The following is an 18,275-nucleotide window of genomic DNA, read 5'->3' as shown; positions in this document are numbered from 1 at the left end:
TGACGAAAAAGATAGGAGCTCTGTCATTGCATTAAGCATTAAGAAGAGAGAAACCATACAATCTACAAGATTTCGCTGACTCAACTAACGCTACGAGTCAATAACAATCGGTACTATGCAGCTACGGAGTAATATATAGTCCATATCGATATATATCGCGTACCTACAGCGATAGATATGGTCGTTTTTGGGCGCACGTTTTTCTTTTCTCTGCAAAGAAGCCTTCTTCTGCCCTTGTTCCGATCCATGGGCCATGGCCTCCAACTAACACACGTTCTCAAGTCCAAACGGCACGAAACGTTAAACAACACACACACACAGCCGGTACGTGTGCTCCACATGGAACTGATGATGCTTGCTATAGTGATATGGGGATGGACAATTAATGTTGGATAAGACTTGTGTATCCCCAAAGATGGAAGAGCCGTCAAGCCAAGCCATACTTAAACCCTGCAAAGCTAAAGCTAAAGCCAAAGCCAGAGGAGCTACGTGAAGTGAAGTCATCGGCAATACATCAAAGCACATTGTTCTCTTGCAAGTAACCACATGCCAAAGTGGTGGCAGAAGTAGCCGATAAGCCAGCGATCCTGGTCTGTGGCTACGAGGGCCGGCCCGGCTTTTGCCAAAGCCGGTACGTGTGTCGCCGAAAGAGACAAGTATAGGCAGCCTGCCAGACCCTCTGCCAAGAGTCCCAAGCCTTTAAAAAGGGACACCCATTTGCATGCCCCCCTCTGGAGCTGCGTGCAAGTGACTCGATCGAGATTTACAGAGAAACGAGCCGTGCACGCTTGGATCGAGCTAGCCTTGGCCCTTGGCATCCGTTTCTCTTCATCCTGCGATTGCCGTCGTCGTTGCCCGGCCGCCGGTGATGTCGAAGAGCAAGTCGTGGCTGGGCTGTGTGCCCAGGAGCACAGCAGCGCTGCCCGTGGAGAAGCACTTCGCGCTGCCGGCTCCGATGCCGTCGTGGCCGTCTTCAGGTACGTGGGTCAGTGGGTGCATGTTCAATTTGTCCATGCCATGTCTTTTTGTTCTTCCGGTATGTCGAGGTTGCTGTAGCCTAGAGGCTTGGCTGAAACTACAACAAGGAACAAGGAACACGCTTTGCTGCATTCATGAACTACAGGGTCATGCTCTGTTCTGAATTGATGTTAAAATTGTTTTATATGATTTTAATGAATGGTTAAGAAATTCCATACTATACGTGATGAAGTTGGCGACAATCATGGTTAAGAAATTCCTCAAAAAAAGTTGGCGAGAATAATGGATCCTCACACCAGCATATAATCTTGACCTAATCATCCAATCAAAGTTGCTTACGAGGTTACGCTTGTCGTTATTCAGGATAGCATATGCCTAGTTGGATTCTGTTTCCTATTTTTGTGGTTACGACTTATACAACTCAAATTTTTTTTGGCGAGAACGAGTCACAAATTTGAACTATATATAGACACGCCATCTGAACAGCGTAATTATTAATCATGTATACTAATTTAACATCTCACTTTGCTACGGATTAAAGAACATACACTACATTTTTTATTAAAATACATCCATTTGTTGACTCAGGTAAAATAAATCCATATATTTCCCACATCAAATGGTTTTGTTCCAAATGAATAGGTACGTACTATGATTTGAAACTAAATGAATAGTGCAAAGAGCACGAAATCAACAATTCTTATCCTACACATGTCAAGTTCTTGCACTTTTTGCTTCCAATAAAGCAGGGCCAAAAGTCTTTCCTAAAGAAACTGTTCTTACACAACATCTCACCAACAATGATTCGAACTTCAAATTTGCTCAGTTTTTCTCAACTCCTAAACATTTTTGTCTGACCACTGTCATAATTGCTCTCCCGATTTCAGACGGAGGATTCGCGAAGGGCAGCATAGACCTCGGAGGCCTGGAGGCGCGCCAAGTCACGACGTTCACCAAGGTCTGGTCCACGGCGCAGGGCGGCCAAGACGGCCTGGGCGCCACCTTCCTGAAGCCATCGCCAATCCCCGCCGGATTCCACGCGCTCGGGCATTACGCGCAGCCCAACAGCCGCCCGCTCTTCGGCCACGTCCTCGTCGTGCGTGCCGCCGCTTCCGGCACCGGCACCGGGTCAGCGCAGCAGCTCCTCGCTCCGCCGCTGGACTACACGCTGGTCTGGTCCAGCGGCGGCCAGGACGACGGCGGCTTCTTCTGGCTCCCTACGCCGCCCGACGGCTACAAGGCCGTCGGCGTCGCGGTCACGGCCACGAAAGACAAGCCGCGGCTGGACGAGGTCACGTGCGTGCGCGCCGACTTCACCGAGGCCTGCGAGGCCGAGGAGCCCGTGTGGAGCAGCGACAAGGACGGCTTCAGCGCCAGCAGTTTAAGACCCACGGCCCGTGGCATCGACGCCCGGGGCGTGCACACCGGCACGTTCCTGGCACAGAGCAGCGGCATCACGCCCTCGTTAGCGTGTCTCAAGAACAACAACGCGGCGTACACGTCGTCCATGCCGCGCCTGGCTCAGGTGCACGCCATCCTCGCCGCCTACGCGCCGCTGGTGTACCTCCACCCGGACGACCCGTACATGCCATCGTCGGTCACATGGTTCTTCGAGAACGGAGCCTTGCTGTTCAAAAAGGGCAGCGAGACGGCCCCGACACCCGTGGCCGCCGATGGGTCGAACCTCCCGCAAGGCGGCGGCAACGACGGCGAGTTCTGGCTGGACCTCCCGGGAGACGGTAATGAGAAGGAGAGGGTGAAGAAGGGCGACCTGGGCAGCGCCAAGGCGTACGTGCAAGCCAAGCCGATGCTGGGGGGCACGGCGACGGACCTCGCATTGTGGTTCTTCTACCCGTTCAACGGGCCGGCGCGGGCCAAGGTCGGCCCGCTCAACATCCCGCTGGGCCGGATCGGGGAGCACGTCGGCGACTGGGAGCACCTGACGCTGCGCGTGAGCAACTTCTCCGGGGAGCTCCTCCGGGTCTACCTCTCGCAGCACAGCGCGGGGACGTGGGTGGACGCTTCGCTTCTGGAGTACGAAGATAGCGCTAGCGGCAACGGCAGGAGGAGGCCCGTGGCGTACGCGTCGAGGCACGGGCACGCGTTCTACCCCAAGGAAGGGCTGGTGCTGCAGGGGGACGCGAAGCTCGGGGTCGGGATACGGAACGACTGCGCCAAGGGGAGCAGGATGGACACGCGGTGCGAAGTGGTTTCGGGTGAGTATTTGGGGGTGGTTGAGCCGGCGTGGCTCGGGTTCGAGCGAGGGTGGGGGCCCAAGGAGGAGTACGACATCGGGCGTGAGATCAACCGCGTGGCCAGGTTCTTGCCCCGGGCGATGAAGGAGCGGCTGGGGAAGCTGGTGAACAAGCTGTTCGTCGGGGAAGGGCCGACGGGGCCCAAGATGAAGGGCAGCTGGAGAAATGACGAGAGGGAGGCCTGATATCGATGATGATGATGGCTCCATTCGATCGCTAATCAGAGGCCATGTCCTCACGCAAGGACGAGCTCAAGAGATTGAGGATGGGGGACGTGTCAAAGTTATTAATCTGCATAGTTTGTTCTTGGTAGGTGTTCTGTGTACATCTTCAGTTGATGTGTTCATGTGTATTGTGTAGTAGTTACCCATGCATGTACGTGTTTACTTGCAAGGAGACTAAGAAAGTAAGAATACCATCACATCTATCTATTTCTGATTTGAAAAATTGAAAACGAGCTTGGGTGAAAAGTACAAGTAAATACGGAAATTGAAATGATACATGTTTCATAAAATGCATTATGTCGAAAGAACTTTATGAACTTAGGGATCAAATCTCCAAATTTGAAGGCCGAACCAGGTCGTGATAATTTGGACCATTTTTTAGTTGAAATGTTTATTAGGGTTTCATTTAGCATTAATTATGGGCATTATGATTAAAGTCACCGTTTCCATGTATACATAATTATGTACCATGTTCTATAGGTGTTTAATAAGAAAATGAATAATACTCAAATATTGTAAAAAAAAAGACAATATTTGCCATATTATGGGCATACAAGCTTCGAATAAAAATACAAATCAATACACAAATTTAAATGAGTAAATTTCACAGAAACACGGGTTTGGGGCTTCTTTCTCACCGAGCGACCACTTTTGCTAATTTGTCCGTTAAACCACAGGTTACGCGTCTAATTGACTCACCTCGTCCAAAATGAACGTTTAGGAAATCCTGACATTTTTTCTTACAAGTGGGTTTTCATTTGACCCCTGCTTTTCTTTTCTTTTTCCTCGTCCCTCGTCTTCTTCTTTTTCCCAAATTCCCGGCTCAACTTTTCCCCAAATTCCACTCCCGAATCACAGCGAAGAACAAGGCAAGGGAGAAATTAAGTGGCCGCCCGCCGTGGTTCTCTTCCCGCTGCCGGAGGGACGACAGGCACCTCGTGCCGGGCGATATCGACGATCTGCTCTCCAGCATCGTGGTCGGGGAGGGCAGTCAGGGGATGTGGCCTGAGACCTGCGTTGTTGTCGACACCGTTCCGAGGCAGCGAAACACCGTCAGGGGACGAGGCAGCCCCTGCGCTTATGTATGTGACGTTGTGCCCCTGTGCCGGCTACGACGGAGATGGGCTCGAGTTCCTGCGCCCCTGTGCCGGCTACGACGAAGATGTGCTCGAGGATGTGGATGGTGGAGCCCACGGGCCAGACCGCATGCGTGCACATCACCTTCGGCTCCAGCAGCTTCCGAAGCAGGTCGCGCTCCACGGGCACAATGGCGTCGAGAGCCTTGTCAGGTTGCTAGCGCTCGCGGGTGCCAAGGACAGGCATGCAATGCCGGCTAGCATGCCAGCCTCGTCGCTAGGGACACAACGACGTCTGTGGCCGCCGCAGTGTTCCCGTCGGTGAGGAGGCTGGCGTTGTAGAAGAAGACGAGGGGAAGAGGAAAAGGAAAGAAAAAGGCAAGGTGTTCGATAAAGAAGATGCGACGCCTAGGGATGCAAACGGGATCCCACTTCCAGTTCATTTGTCAAATCTTCTATTCAAAATTTTGCTCAAAATTTGAACAAGACATTTGAGAATTGAACTAGAAACGGGACTTTCGCGGGATCCCATTTGCACCCTTAGCGACGCCTGACAGACGGGACCCACTTGTAAGAAAAACTTAAGCGTTAATTTTGGGCAAGGTGAGACAATTAGAGGCATGACCTTTTGTTTTGCGGACAAATTAACAAAAGTGATGGCTCGCTGAGAAAAAAGTCTCAAAACCTGTGGTTCTATGAAATTTACTCAATTTCAATTAGTACATGCTTGACAAAATGCATCTATTTATATATGACAATATGAGGATACCAAGGGAGCCTCGTGTTGAGCTCGTCACATAATTGTTCTAGCCCTCAACGATCAAGAGGGTAAGGATGTTATATTCGTTGGGCTGGCCTAAAACATTAAAAAAAGGCCCATGTAGGCCCAATATATTCCAATACCATGAGATCTAAGTAATCGAATCGTTTAAAAAGAGTTAAAAAAAAAACAAGAAACCGCGCACGCAACGAGTGGCGGGACTAGGGGGAACGATGGGCGGCGGCGGCGTGCTCCAAGCACCAGGACGACGCAACGCTGGGAGATAGCAGGAAACGGCCTAGCAAGTGCCCCACCCAGCCCCAAAAAAAAGACGATTGACGCCTCTGACGAACGCTACAACTAGCACGAGCTGCAGAAGGCCATTGCTCAAACGTAAGGTAGAACCGCAAGAGATCAAGAAATAAAAGATACTCTCTCCATTCTAAAATTCTTGTCGAAATCTTACATATATCTAAACATTTTTTAAAATAGATACATCCATTTTGAAACAAATTTAAGACAAGAATTATGAAATGATGGGAGTAGATGTTTATTACCGATATGATAGTTTTTATGGACTGAACATGATTCTTGGTGGACATATGCTTAATCAGTTTTTATTGCCATCAATCCCACCGAGAGTTCATCCTCTCCTGCTTATTGGGACGGAGTTTTGGTTCGGTGGAGTCAGTAGTCACCGACATATGGATCCAAACCCCACGCAGTTTTATGACAGCTAACTTAGGTGGGCTCACTATGTTTTGGCTTGAAGCAACGAGATATTTTTATTTTTTTGCAGCACACATCGGTAGCGTTAGACTTTGGCTTAATTCATTTTTCTTGCTTATATTTATTATAGGTTTTGCTATTTCTTAGGAGACCGAGAAAAAAATATTTTTTAGTTGATAATATCAATTTTTTGATTCAATCAGTGAGATTTGTGTAAGATTAATGTAGATCTGATAGATAAAAAAATCTTAATTGAATGGCTACGATTTTCGAACGAGAAATAACTGTTTTTTAGGCGATGGAGAAATATCTATTAGCATGCCTTCCTTGCCAACTACTTTTGCACGTGGCATTCTGCAACTATGCAAAAGTTTGCCTAACAACCCAAGAGCCTTTTGGAATAGTATAGATAAGAAAATGTGTGAAAAAAGAGAAATTATATTTCCCGCTCTATCATTTTTTAGCTCGTCTTCGTTTCACGGGGAAAACCGAGGACAACTTTAGGAATAGCTTTACCTAAAAAAAAAACTTTAGGAATAGCAAAAAATAAATAAAATCGGGTAGCCACCGGCAACTGGCTGATGATCTGAATTTTAATTCTAGATACATAGCTAATATCACATGAAACGATCAATCAATTTGATGCAAATATTGATTGACCAGTCAGTCAACTCACATTCTAAACTTTAATTGCGAATTACTGCCTGGAACCACACACAAAACACCCATATGTTTCCTAACTAATAGGTGTAATGGGTTTGGTTAATTTTACTTTTGTACATGTGATGGGTTGATTAATCTTACATTCCTTACCACCAATCGTCCTGATGAAGCTAACTTCATCTGAGTTTTTTCTAATACCACTCAAACACAACATGACGATTCTTATAAACATTCAACCTACCTACTGACTACTGTGACCTAGGTTCAACTCACTTATACTGATACAATCGTTGAGGTAATTTCTTATACTAATATAATACCATGTAGAGATGGTGCACTCATAAAAAAAAAACCATGATTTTAGTGTTTTGTGTAATTTGTAGTTAAAAAAGAAGCTTATTTAATATAATTAATAGTTGGGAAATAAAATGTTTGCGCGGGACTCCTTTCTACTCGTTATCTGAAGAGTAGACCTCCAAATCTGAAGGCTAAAGCAAGTTTTGTAATAATTTGGTCACCTTTTGAGTTGCAATCCGCTCCGTTCCGCCAGGGTCATTACCAAATCGAAGTGGGTCTAGCTAGGCCACTGTGCCATCTCTCAGAAAATGTGTCAGGACATACACGTCGACCCATCACTGTTCAAGCTTGTTGACTCGCGAGATGGAGTAGACTGCAATGGCCAGGTTAGCTACATTTAAACATCGACTGCTTCTTCCTTCCGGAATCCGTTGTTTTCTTTACCGCTTCTGGTCTGAAGATCTGTTTTATCAGCGACCGATCCCTCTGCGGCCCGGCGATACGAACTACTGTACCGAATATTCCATATACAGAGGAGAGGCCTGTGTGATGGCAGACCGGAGTTTTCTCTCCCTAGTCCCTACTCCCTAGCACTGATGAGGATTCTTTTTTTGGCGAGATAAATGGACTGCCATACGTGCAGGAACATGCTAAACTAGAGCTGTGGATTTGACCAGATCAGTTTTCAACCTCGTCAATGATTTCGAGCACATCGGCAAAGTACAGTGTTATTGTGAGAACCTTGCACTCTAACCATCTTCTTTATGTTGTTACCATGGTCTGTGAATCTATTTGCAAGGACTGATTATATACGACCCTCACCATAACATCAACCGGTGTGCAAACTTTTTTACATCGAAACTTCCCCCGTGGGTGCGGCACAATACGGAGTATAGAACAAGTCACATCAAGCACTGGTCAGGGTTCACCTACGACTACTACACAGGTATGTCCAGAGAAACACAGGCGTGATGTGGTACTGCAAGAAGCAGACGGATCAATGGGTACTACAGTGATGAACTAAGGAGCACCAGATCAATGATAATGCCGCGCCATGATCTGGCAACACGCCCTGCACAGATCCCTTTATCAAAATGGACAGTGCGGCTTGATATAGGTGCACCGTGCACATGTTGACCCAACTACCCAAGCCAACAATCTCTATCTTCCTCTCGGGCTCTCTTCTCCCTCTCTTCTGTCCCTCCCGTGACCCAACTACCCAAGCCTCTTTTGTTCATCTCTCTCTCTCTCTCTCTCTCTCTCACTCACTCTCTGACTCTCTCTCTCTCTCTCTCTGACTCTCTCTCTCTGCTTGTGCCGCATAATCACCGGCGGCGGCGGCCATGGCACGGCGTACCCCTGCTGGAGCTCAACGCGGCGCTGGACCCAACGGGCGGGCGCGGTCTCGCCTCAGGGGAAGGGCCTGTTCGGGAGGCTCTGGCCGGCCGTCGCGGGCTTCCGCGCGCTCGCCGGGCTCTACCTCCACTACAACACGCTTAGCCCCTTAGCGGCGTCGTGCACCGGGAGCTCGCCAGGCTCGGTCAAGTTGTCAACAACTTCTCCGGGCCGATCCAGCCCGAGATCTCGGCGCCATGGCCTCGCTGCAAGGTGAGCAAAGTCAACAGATTTGCTTCTCTTGCTCCGTTCTATTCTCGTTTAGGAACAGAGAAAAATCGAGAGAGGATTTGCTAGTTGGAATAATCCAGAGAGATTATACTGAAAAATTAAGTTCTAAAAAAAATTTAAGGAGAGAGCAGAGCTGATTTCTCTCTATTGGTTTGGGCACGTTTTCTTGTATATTACATAAGTATAATTTCCTTAGCATTTAAAAGAGCTACGATTCCTTTCCATATCTTGTCGATTCTTTTCCGATTTTTTTTCTACTGCTGAGCTTGCTCTTCCTTTCCATATCTTGTCGATTCCTTTCCGGTTCCTTTTCTGAGCTTGCTCTTCCTCCTGCTAGCTTTCTCTTGACCAAGCGTTTGACCACGAATTATAGTTCATTAAGATGTGACTAATGTGATTGAAATGAGATCATAATCATAAAAAGTGTTAGTTCAAAGCAAAGCTAATAGGCTTACTATTAGTAGTATGCATATAGCGACTGGATACAAGTTAATTTTGCACCCGAATTGAAGCACCTCGGCCTATATAGCCGGGCGGCACTTCACGCAGACCGCCCCACGCCCCCACCCCGCTGAGCCTAAGTGCCTAACACCATGAGTACGACGCCGAGCGAAGCTCCGCCGGCGATAAACTGTGCTCCGTGCCCGCCCTGCCCTAGTTGCCCGGCGCTGCCCGCATGTCCACCGCAGGTCTGCCCGTCGCTGCCGCCTTGCGTCCTAGTCGTGGCCCGAGTTGCATCGCTCCCAGACGACAGCCTGACCCCATCCATCTTTTCGGCCAAGAACCCACCGGACACGCCCACCACGCAGTTCACATGCTGTGAGTGCGGTCCGTGTCCGGCCCCTCCGGCTTGCGAGCCCATCGTTTGCCCTACGGCACCGCCGTGCACATTGCCCCCTCCGCAGGCCCGCGCCAGCGGCCCGCGCCTGTCAGCCCATGCGGTATATGGGCTGATTGGCGGCGGATTGGGCCTGCTGCTGACGCTGCTGATGATTTGGACCTACTTCCGAGGATGCTTCTGCCGCCGCCGTCGACATCGCTGCCACACCAACTCCGTCGTCGTCAACGTCGCCACTGCACCAGCGTCGCCGCCGCCCCGATCACCGTCACCAGCTCCGGCGTCTTCGCCTCCGCCCACCTACCACTACAGTTATGCTCCGGCGTCTTCGCCTCCGCCTACTCCGCCTTCCTACGACTACATTTCTGGCATGTAGGTTAGGGCGTCTCTAAATTGTTGCTTCTCGTAGATTAATGCTAGCAGTCCTTTGATTTCAGTTCTCGGCGTCTTTATTTGTTGTTTTCTCGTGACTATTTGGAGTACGGATGGCAACCGATGGGTTCGTGTACGGGTACGGCTCAACCATACCTATACCCGACGACCCAACTCTCAACCGTTACCCGTACCAGTACCCGTGGTCGGGTATGAAATTTTACCATACCCGCCACCTGTCACGGGTACGGGTAACCCGCGGGTATTTTTACCCGACCCGCTGGAACGGAGAAGCGTCGGCGACGCGCGTGTACGAGGCGGCGGCGGAGCTCGGGGCCGCATCGGCGGTGGCGCTTGCGCTCAGAGGAGGCCCGCGCGTAGGGCAGCAACGCGCGTGGGCTGGGCAGGGGCGGCGGCGCTCCCGCTCAGCAGAGGCCCGCACGCGCGACACGGGCGGCGGAGGCTCACAGTCGCGGCGGGGGCGGCGGCGCTCGGGCTTGGCTGCGGGACGACGCACGTGGCAGGGGCGGAGGGCTGGTGGTGGGCTGCCGGCGTCGGACCGGCGAAGTTGTCGAGTGGAGGAGGCGGCTCAGGCGGGGCAACGAACAAGAGGAGGCTGGATGCTTGGCAGCGCGGGGAAGGGTCGAGGGATGGGATTTAGGGTTAGCTCATGGGTGGTTGGGTGCCATTATACGAAGGAACTGGGCTGGGCCTTAGGCAAGGAGATTTAATGGGCTTGTGTACTGGGCTTATAACTAGGTGTGGGTATGCAGTTACACGGGTTCGGGTACTTCAATACCATACTCGTACCCGCCAAACCCGTCGGGTATATAATTTTACCATTTACATATCACAGGTATTTTTTCTTAACAAACCCGCGTCTTAAACGGGTAAATACCCGTTGGGTATGCAGGTATGGTGCCATCCGGATTTGGAGTGCTCTGGCCATACTCGTACCTTAATTGCTGCTATTTGTGGACTGTAATATGTTAAACATCAAAGCTAGATCTCAACATTATTCAAGGGGTTGTGTCATATGTTTTTGGAAGACATACAAAGTACTCATTCAAGGAGTACCTCATTGAAACTAATAGTTTGTCGGTTGAAACTGAAATATTTTAAAATCATTTTCTGACAACACCATAAAACTTTCTGACAACACTATAAAACTTTTGCTTCCAGCAACACACACACAACAAATGCAGTCACAGCTAAGCTCCAGACCTTTTAATGCATCTAAACTCCGTGTGCATGCCGTGATGTGAGCAATAACAGAACAGCAATCTATATGAATTACGGGAGAAACAACAGAAGCAGATAAGCAAATAAATTCTAGCCGGAGCACACGATCACAGGGCGAAATACACGTGCTCGTAATCCTTCACCATAAAATCTTTGCAGTTAGTGAAAAACAATGACAGGAAGCGAATCTCATTATCTCAACACCAGCAACCGTACCGCCATCGTCAGCTAACTCTATTAAGTTCGACATATATAGCACATGTTGCAGCTTGCAGCTTGCAAAAGCTAACCCTAGAAGCTCGGTGAAGCAAAGCCAACCATCATCCAGGTCTAAGCGGGTCTTCCATTATCAACCTCCAAAGCTAGATTGCAAGAACCACACCTCTGATTCTCTGAATGATTTTCGGCAACAGCACCTGAAGCAGGAACGGTGATCATATTTAAAAAAAATACAAAATATGTACAAAATGTACAGGTACAAATAGAGGGGTAACCCCCAGGACACAAAACACACATAGGAGTTAAGGTACATTATTGATAAGACTAAACCAGTCAAGAGATAGCAAGTATAATAGATTCCTCAAGCCTAGGGAAATGATACATTAATTCCTGCCTGAAGCAACTAAACCAGCGACTAACAGAAGGGCCATCCCTATCAAAGACTACTAGATGGATAAGCGCGTTTTGCTGCGCCATCAACACTCATTTGTAACCAAATTAATATCCCACTTGCGTTTTTTTCAATTATAGCTCATAATCTGCTATAATTGCCTAGAGAAGCATTATCAAAATCGATCAAAACAATAACAGTCGCATATGGGACTGTCTGATCAGCTCATTGCTTCCTGGCCCAAGATTCCTACAACTAAATTTTTTTAGCTATAGTCAGACATGCAAACACAACAAAAACATCAGTAATCATGAATTAGCCTATGTCAATTGAATTTCTCCTCTACACAATGTGGGTGTTACAAACACACACCACCAAAAGGAATTAGAAAAAAGAGGAAACAGATAGGGAAGCAGGAGGCCAGGCGAACCTGGAGTTGCCGTTGGACGAGGGGAGGCGGATCTCCGCCACCGACGCGACCCCTGGGCGAACAGGTCCTCGTATGGCACAGCGAAGTCCCCAGATTCACAACAGCCGAATATCTCCCTGTAGTCCGTCCTTGAGCCGGTCGGAGAGACGAAGGTAGGCGGCGCTTTTTTTTTCTTTAATGCTTCTTCTCTTGGCATGTTCAAATTCGCCTCCCAAAATTGTGTGTTGTTGTCAGGCCTAGGAGTTGTACAAGAAGTTCTCTGCCAGTGCTACAGGTTAAGCTCCAGTGCTATATGTTAGTACTGATTTAGGCATTTGTATTCGTATTTAATCCTCCATAAGTAGTTCCCAACATATAATGAAATTGGGTGTTCCTTGACAAGCAGTTTTTTTTTCTGAAGAAAAAGAAGTGACGACTTTCCATTATTATTTTTCCATGTCAAATATTTTCAGCAAAAAACCAGCATAAGATTGTTGCAGCAATGTAACATATGCAGGTAAGTGTGTGTTTATTAGTTTGCATTATATTCAGATAGTGTCTGCAATTGCGAAGAATTTGAAGTTCTTGTGTCTACTACTTATTACACTCCATACTTTTAGAGCTCAGCATCGTGACTAACTTACTCCGACAGATAGACTAATTACACGTGGTGATACCTGCACAAGTTGTCCTGCACCGCATGGTAACCATTGTGATGCAGAATTCTCTCAGATAGCTAGTTACCACTTACCATATCCTACACAAAAAAGCTTTCCTCAATTTCTTACGTCCTCCTTGATTGCAGATCTGTTGGACCTGGATTTTACAATTCAAGTCCACTTAAAAAATCCAGACAAATGCAGCCAATTTCCAGAAATGCATGCCATAACAACTCACTTCCCAATTTACAAAATGCAAACTTGAAAATAGATTGGAGAGAAACATGCCAATTAGTTTCAGCATTCTCTGCAGAGTAGGATGTCCACATTTTGATATTTTGAACCAACACAGAACATATTGTAGCTGTCATAATCTCTCCTTTTTTGCGTAATCTATTATTTTGACTTTTCATGTTGAAATTTTAATAATAGTCAGTATGTACATTCTAACTATTTCACAATAGGCAGCCTTAGTTCAAGCACAAAAACGTGGAGACATTACACAACAAAGGTCAAATTTTTAAGAAGCAAACATTTTGGTTTTGTGTAGATGCTATTTCCTTATATTAAGGACGGATTAAAATTAGACAATGCAGAGACTACACAGAAAAATATTTTTGTCAACACCATCTGAAGGAGATCATTCAAACTTAGTAGCATGGAGCATGTACAGAACAAATCTTTCTAGTCTTAGGATCATATGCACCCACTATTTGTTTATAGGTACTTGTGCAAGCCAAAAAAAGCAGCTCTACAAACAAGCAAGGGAAAAGGGGTATACTTCCTCACGAATTTTGAGAACCAATATAACGATAAGTAGAATACTGACCTTTGGCTATTTTTTTAATAAGCTGACTCAATTGATTCCTTGCATCTTTGCTGAATTTCATGCCACACACCTGCAAAGATAGTCTGGTGGTCAACATACACATGTAATCTAATTAATGATTTTACAAAACAAAGTGGCACCACAGAAGTGCGAAGTCTCTCAAAGATATTGTACTTCCTTAGCAAATCTGTCTGATCTCTGATGTAAATGCAAGCATAATAATATGACGGTCACATGACTTTTAGTTTGAGTAAACTCCCAAGCTGCAGTATTGGTAACGGTAATAGTAAATCAAGCTTTAAGGTAAAACAAACAATGAAGAATTAACAAAAATGTCAAACAGTAAATTACAGGTTTTGGTACCGTCAAACGACTCAGACATCAGAAAAGGGTGCTCCGTATTATTTATAATAAAGAGATAACCCTTGCTTACAAGCAATTCGCCTAATTTAAACAACTAGGGAGTACATAGATACATGATCCTTAGATTTGAAAAAAGCAACCGCATCAAATCATATCAAGTCAGCCGGAGGGAGGAGGGGGGGGGGGAGGGGAGGGAAACTGACCTGCCCGTGCTCGGCTCCTCGGCAGGACGGCCGAGACCGGATTCGGCAGGAGCAGGAAGGGTGGCAGCGCAGCAGCAGGACGGCGAGCGGCACCGGCGCAACCACGGAGCAGCAGGGACGGGAGTGGCTCATCAGCAAATTCAAATACCCCATCGACGACAGAAGCTCAACCCGCCTAAGAAAAAACAAACCGTCAGGAACATGAATCCGGAGATGCCAGCGCCGAACGAGAAGAGATCGAGTCACCCGTGCGCCATCGAGAAAGAACCCTAGATGACAGCGCAGCCCATAGAGAACAAGTATCCAGATACGAGCGAAGGCACGCGGGAGATGAGGCAGCTCCGGGGCGCACCAAGCAACGGCAGATCGAGCGGGAGCGGCGCCGTCGTCGCGGCTTCAGACGAGTGGAACGGGAGAGGGCCGACAGCGAGCAACTTCCCGGAACCACGCCCACCAGCACCCAATCGGCCACACGGTGGAGCCCTTTTCTTTTAGCATAACAAGATGGAGCCTTCTAGAACACACCCGAAGATAGCCGCCAGCGAAAGCAAAGGCCCAGCACGCAACAAGATCGACGGCCCAACCAGGCCCGCAACCCACACAGAAACGAAAGACACAACAACATTGACGTATCGACGTGGACACTTCCAGGCTTCCAGCAACGGGAGGATTCTCCGACCTCTAGAGAAGAGAACTCTGCCCCAAGTTACTGACAATACAAGTTACTGACCCAAGTTTCAAGTACTAACCAGAACTCCGAACTCACTCCTAAAGTGGTAATTGGAACACTTTTGAAGTGCTACATCAGTCTAGCCCCTGGGGCTTTTCCCCGCAGCAAACATATATGATCAGAAATCAATTCTGACATGGTAGTTAAAAAGAATCATGCGAGCAACCACGTCACAACCAGGACACAAAAACATTTTGTATTCAAACAAAAAAACAAATAATTTATCAAAAACTTGAAACGGCTCCCTCGCCCCCGCGTCGCCATCCTCTGGCGACACGGGGGAACCCAAGCTACCGCCGGCATTAGCCACCTCCCTCCTCTCCTCCGCATCGCCGCCGCCGGAGGGTTGCCGGCGAAGCCGCGCGTGCACAGGGAAGGTGGTGGCGGGGCGGGGTTTTTTTTTCTCCTCGTGGCGTGTGGTGGCGGCGCGAGGTCACGGTGGGCACCCGGCGCTCGACGCCGGCCCGCGCGAGGTGGTGGTGTGGCGGTGTGCGCGTGTGGCTAGTGATGGGGCGGGCTCGATCAGGGCCTGCTTGGGCCGAGAGGGCGGGGGCCTGTGCTGGTGCGGACGGCTCTTCCTCGTGGCCGGCGTTGCAGATCCACGGCTAATGTCTCCGGATCCGGTGCTGGGGAGGCGTGGAGTGGTGGTACGGAGGGAGTAAAATACTTTTATCATGTTTTATTTTTTTATATACTTGTATATAAGGTGTTCAAATAACTTTTTGTAAATTTGTCAGTTTTTTTATTTAAATCAAAATTCAAGTTTTTTTAGCACAGTGTAAACAATATTTGTGTACGAATGAATATTAGACGGACACAGAGAAGACAAGATTTATGTTTATTTTCGTGTATGCACAAAATAGTATAGTACTAGAGCCCAAGACCTTTTTATTGTGATCTGAAATTAATCCGCAGGCCGAGGCACAGATAGACCCTAGTTACCGGCCTGCTTTTCCTTGAGACAAAAAAAAATACAAATAAAACCAATACGGTACTGCAGTACCAAGCACGAGACACAAAGATCTCATGGTCGACTGAGAAATAAAAATTCTCAGGCGACTGAGCTAGAGTCGGTCCCAAAAATATAACAGAGGTAAAAAAAAAACTCCTTCACATGTGGATTGACTACTAATAATCATGCATGCATAAATAAATACTTGCACTCGTCTTCTGCGCCATCTTGGCGTTGTGAGCACTGGCGCATCCATAGGTTGGCTTTGGACCATCCTGAATTTTAAATACGGTCCATATATTCCTGTATATTCAGCCTAAAAAGGAGAAAAGGAAAACCATATAGACCCAGGTGAACAACATCAAGTCCAAACCCATATCCTCATGTGCCTCCTTTGCCCTTTTGTACGTAAGTCTGGCACTCTCGCCTAACCATTACGCACAAGAATCAACAATTGCTGGTGCAGTTTATATTCGTTCTTCTGCATATATGGTTGCGATTTATAGTTAGGGTAAAAAAAATTACTCATTGGACCACCCTGACTCAAAATCCTAGATCCGCCAATGGCTGTGAGGTCCGGGGAACCTCGGATCTTTTGAGATGCATCCACAAGTGTTTATTGGTATGAGTCATGTGGTCTTCATCGGCAACACTATGGCAGAGGGTCTGATGTCGTTGAGAATAAAGGTACTCTGGTTCTTCCTCTGCTGCGGCGGTGCCTTACTGGACGATGCCACGAGGCCAGAAAGTTTTACTCGCCGCAGGTTCGATGTGTCTGATCTAGCGGATTATGACTTTGTGTCCTCGCAGATCCGTTCATACGGTTTTGATAAGTTTTTGTCGGTGTGTTATGGTGCCTTTGCTGGTATGATCTTTTGTTACTTTGAAGTACTTTTCTAATGTTCTAGTGAAGCTTTTGTTATTCGGCGACCTGTACTTTTAAGGGATCATCCCCGACCCAAGTACGTTCAACGCTCATGACTTCTCATCTTTTTGGATGTGCGACTCAAGTGGCTTTTTGAAACCTTTGAAGGTAATCAACTTTGTACAGGGGTATGAGTGGCATTGCTGCCGCTAAAGTCTAATTGCAGCCTGTTTACTAAAACATCGGCAGTATTTCTTGTTGCAAAGATTGGTATCATGTAGAAAATGTATTCAGGAAATCTCATTGTAATTCTTAGTTATATGAGTTGATTTGTAAACTTCTAGGTCAATGATCCTGGCCATTGTATCTGTAATGATTTTGAAGTCTAATAAAGTTACATGTTATTTAAAAAAAAACTTGCACGAAATTCAAATCCATTTGAATTTAGATCGGATTTTAATCCTTTCAAAGCATTGTACGGCATAATCTACCTGCCAGACTGAAAATCCGGACCCACCATTGGCTTACTATGGTCATTTTAGAACTTTTCTATGTTGGGGTCGATGTCAATTCGATGGCTAGAGCAAGGTCGGACATGGCAGTCTCAACGGAAGACATTCAGTTCATTGACAGCATTGGTAGTAGAATGCGCGGACAATGACATCAATGGGACGAAAGGGAATGTCTAGGAGGTTTGTTTGCGGGAGTATTGTCCGGCAACGGCGGCGGCCGAAGTCGGGTCGGGCCACTGGCTTCGTCGCGTCTAGGCGATGCTCCTGGCGTGAGGGTTCGGCCTGCAGAGCTCTAGCTTCACTAAAAAGACCAGCGGCACCGGCAAAGGCACGGCTTCAGGGGCGACACGGCCAATGGCATATGTTGCTCGTGCCACCTCAGTCTGCAGGTTGGTCACGGTTGTCTCTTGGTGAGAGGAATTGGCTAGAGTTGCTCGTGTGTGGCTTTGTTGGCGAGGTTTCGCCTCGTGATGGATTCATGGATCGGAAAAGCACCTTGACCGGTGGTGCTCACGTGCCCAAGAGACAGAACGGGCTGTAGGAATTAGTCTCTGTCAGGTGAAATTAGGAGGGTTTGACAACATGACAGAGACTAAGGGCAAGTCCAGTGGCTCCCCAATCACCTCCCCTATAGCATATTTAGGGGAGAAAACCCAAAAACGAAGCTCCAGCAGATCCCAAACCATCTCCAAAAAATTGGAGTCCCCAACTCCACCCCCCTTTCTCCCCTGCATATAGGGGCCGTTGGAGGCCTCCCCTATCCATGCTATGGAGCAACCGCTCGACCCCTCCCACCACCACGCGGGCGTTGACAGGCACGTCCCGTCTCTGTTTCTCTCGTTTTTTGGTTCGGACCGATGTCGAAACGTGGTAGATGGGATGGAAGGATGAGGGATTGGGAGGGGAATCGAGCTTTGCAATATTTACCTAAATTGCTTTCAGTTCCAGAGGTAGATGATTATATCTTGCTGCAATTTAGCTAGTTGTGCAAGGAGTCGATGAAATTGCTGTCAAATTCTTGTTCAATTTCAAATGGTAGTTACAGAAAATTCTTAAAATATAGAATAGGGGATATCTTTTAGG

At 47.7% G+C, this 18,275-nt stretch overlaps 1 protein-coding gene and 2 long non-coding RNA genes across 5 annotated transcripts; 2 read left to right on the top strand and 1 right to left on the bottom strand.

Annotated features, from left to right (window-relative positions):
• Positions 1-405: 405 nt before the first annotated feature.
• Positions 406-3,703, top strand: LOC104584083. The gene is made up of 2 exons (XM_010238201.3): positions 406-977; positions 1,866-3,703. Exons 1-2 carry the CDS (start codon positions 869-871, stop codon positions 3,416-3,418), a joined length of 1,662 nt encoding a protein of 553 aa, XP_010236503.1. The 5' UTR covers positions 406-868; the 3' UTR covers positions 3,419-3,703.
• Positions 3,704-8,093: 4,390 nt separating this feature from the next.
• On the top strand, positions 8,094-11,283 carry LOC112269719. The gene is made up of 2 exons (XR_002961634.1): positions 8,094-8,590; positions 10,732-11,283. It is a non-coding gene; the product is annotated as an uncharacterized LOC112269719 (long non-coding RNA).
• LOC100844851 lies at positions 11,173-14,990 on the bottom strand. 3 transcript variants are annotated; one of them, XR_731972.3, is made up of 5 exons: positions 14,380-14,990; positions 14,134-14,308; positions 13,568-13,637; positions 12,101-12,895; positions 11,173-11,476 (listed from the first exon to the last, which is right to left on the bottom strand). It is a non-coding gene; the product is annotated as an uncharacterized LOC100844851 (long non-coding RNA). The 3 variants fall into 3 exon arrangements; XR_731973.3 differs by having other exon boundaries at positions 14,486-14,990; XR_731971.3 differs by having other exon boundaries at positions 14,134-14,986.
• Between the last annotated feature and the right edge of the window lie 3,285 nt (positions 14,991-18,275).

Source organism: Brachypodium distachyon, chromosome 1 (genome assembly GCF_000005505.3).
Source record: "Brachypodium distachyon strain Bd21 chromosome 1, Brachypodium_distachyon_v3.0, whole genome shotgun sequence".
Taxonomy (NCBI): domain Eukaryota; kingdom Viridiplantae; phylum Streptophyta; class Magnoliopsida; order Poales; family Poaceae; genus Brachypodium; species Brachypodium distachyon.
Note: the sequence above shows the minus strand (reverse complement) of the source record. Positions and strands in the feature narration are given on the sequence as shown.

Coding starts and splice junctions, on each gene's coding strand:
- LOC104584083 (XM_010238201.3), top strand. CDS start 869: ATGTCGAAGAGCAAGTCGTGGCTGGGCTGTGTGCCCAGGAGCACAGCA. Junction 978..1,865: donor GCCGTCGTGGCCGTCTTCAG/GTACGTGGGTCA, acceptor TCCCGATTTCAG/ACGGAGGATTCGCGAAGGGC.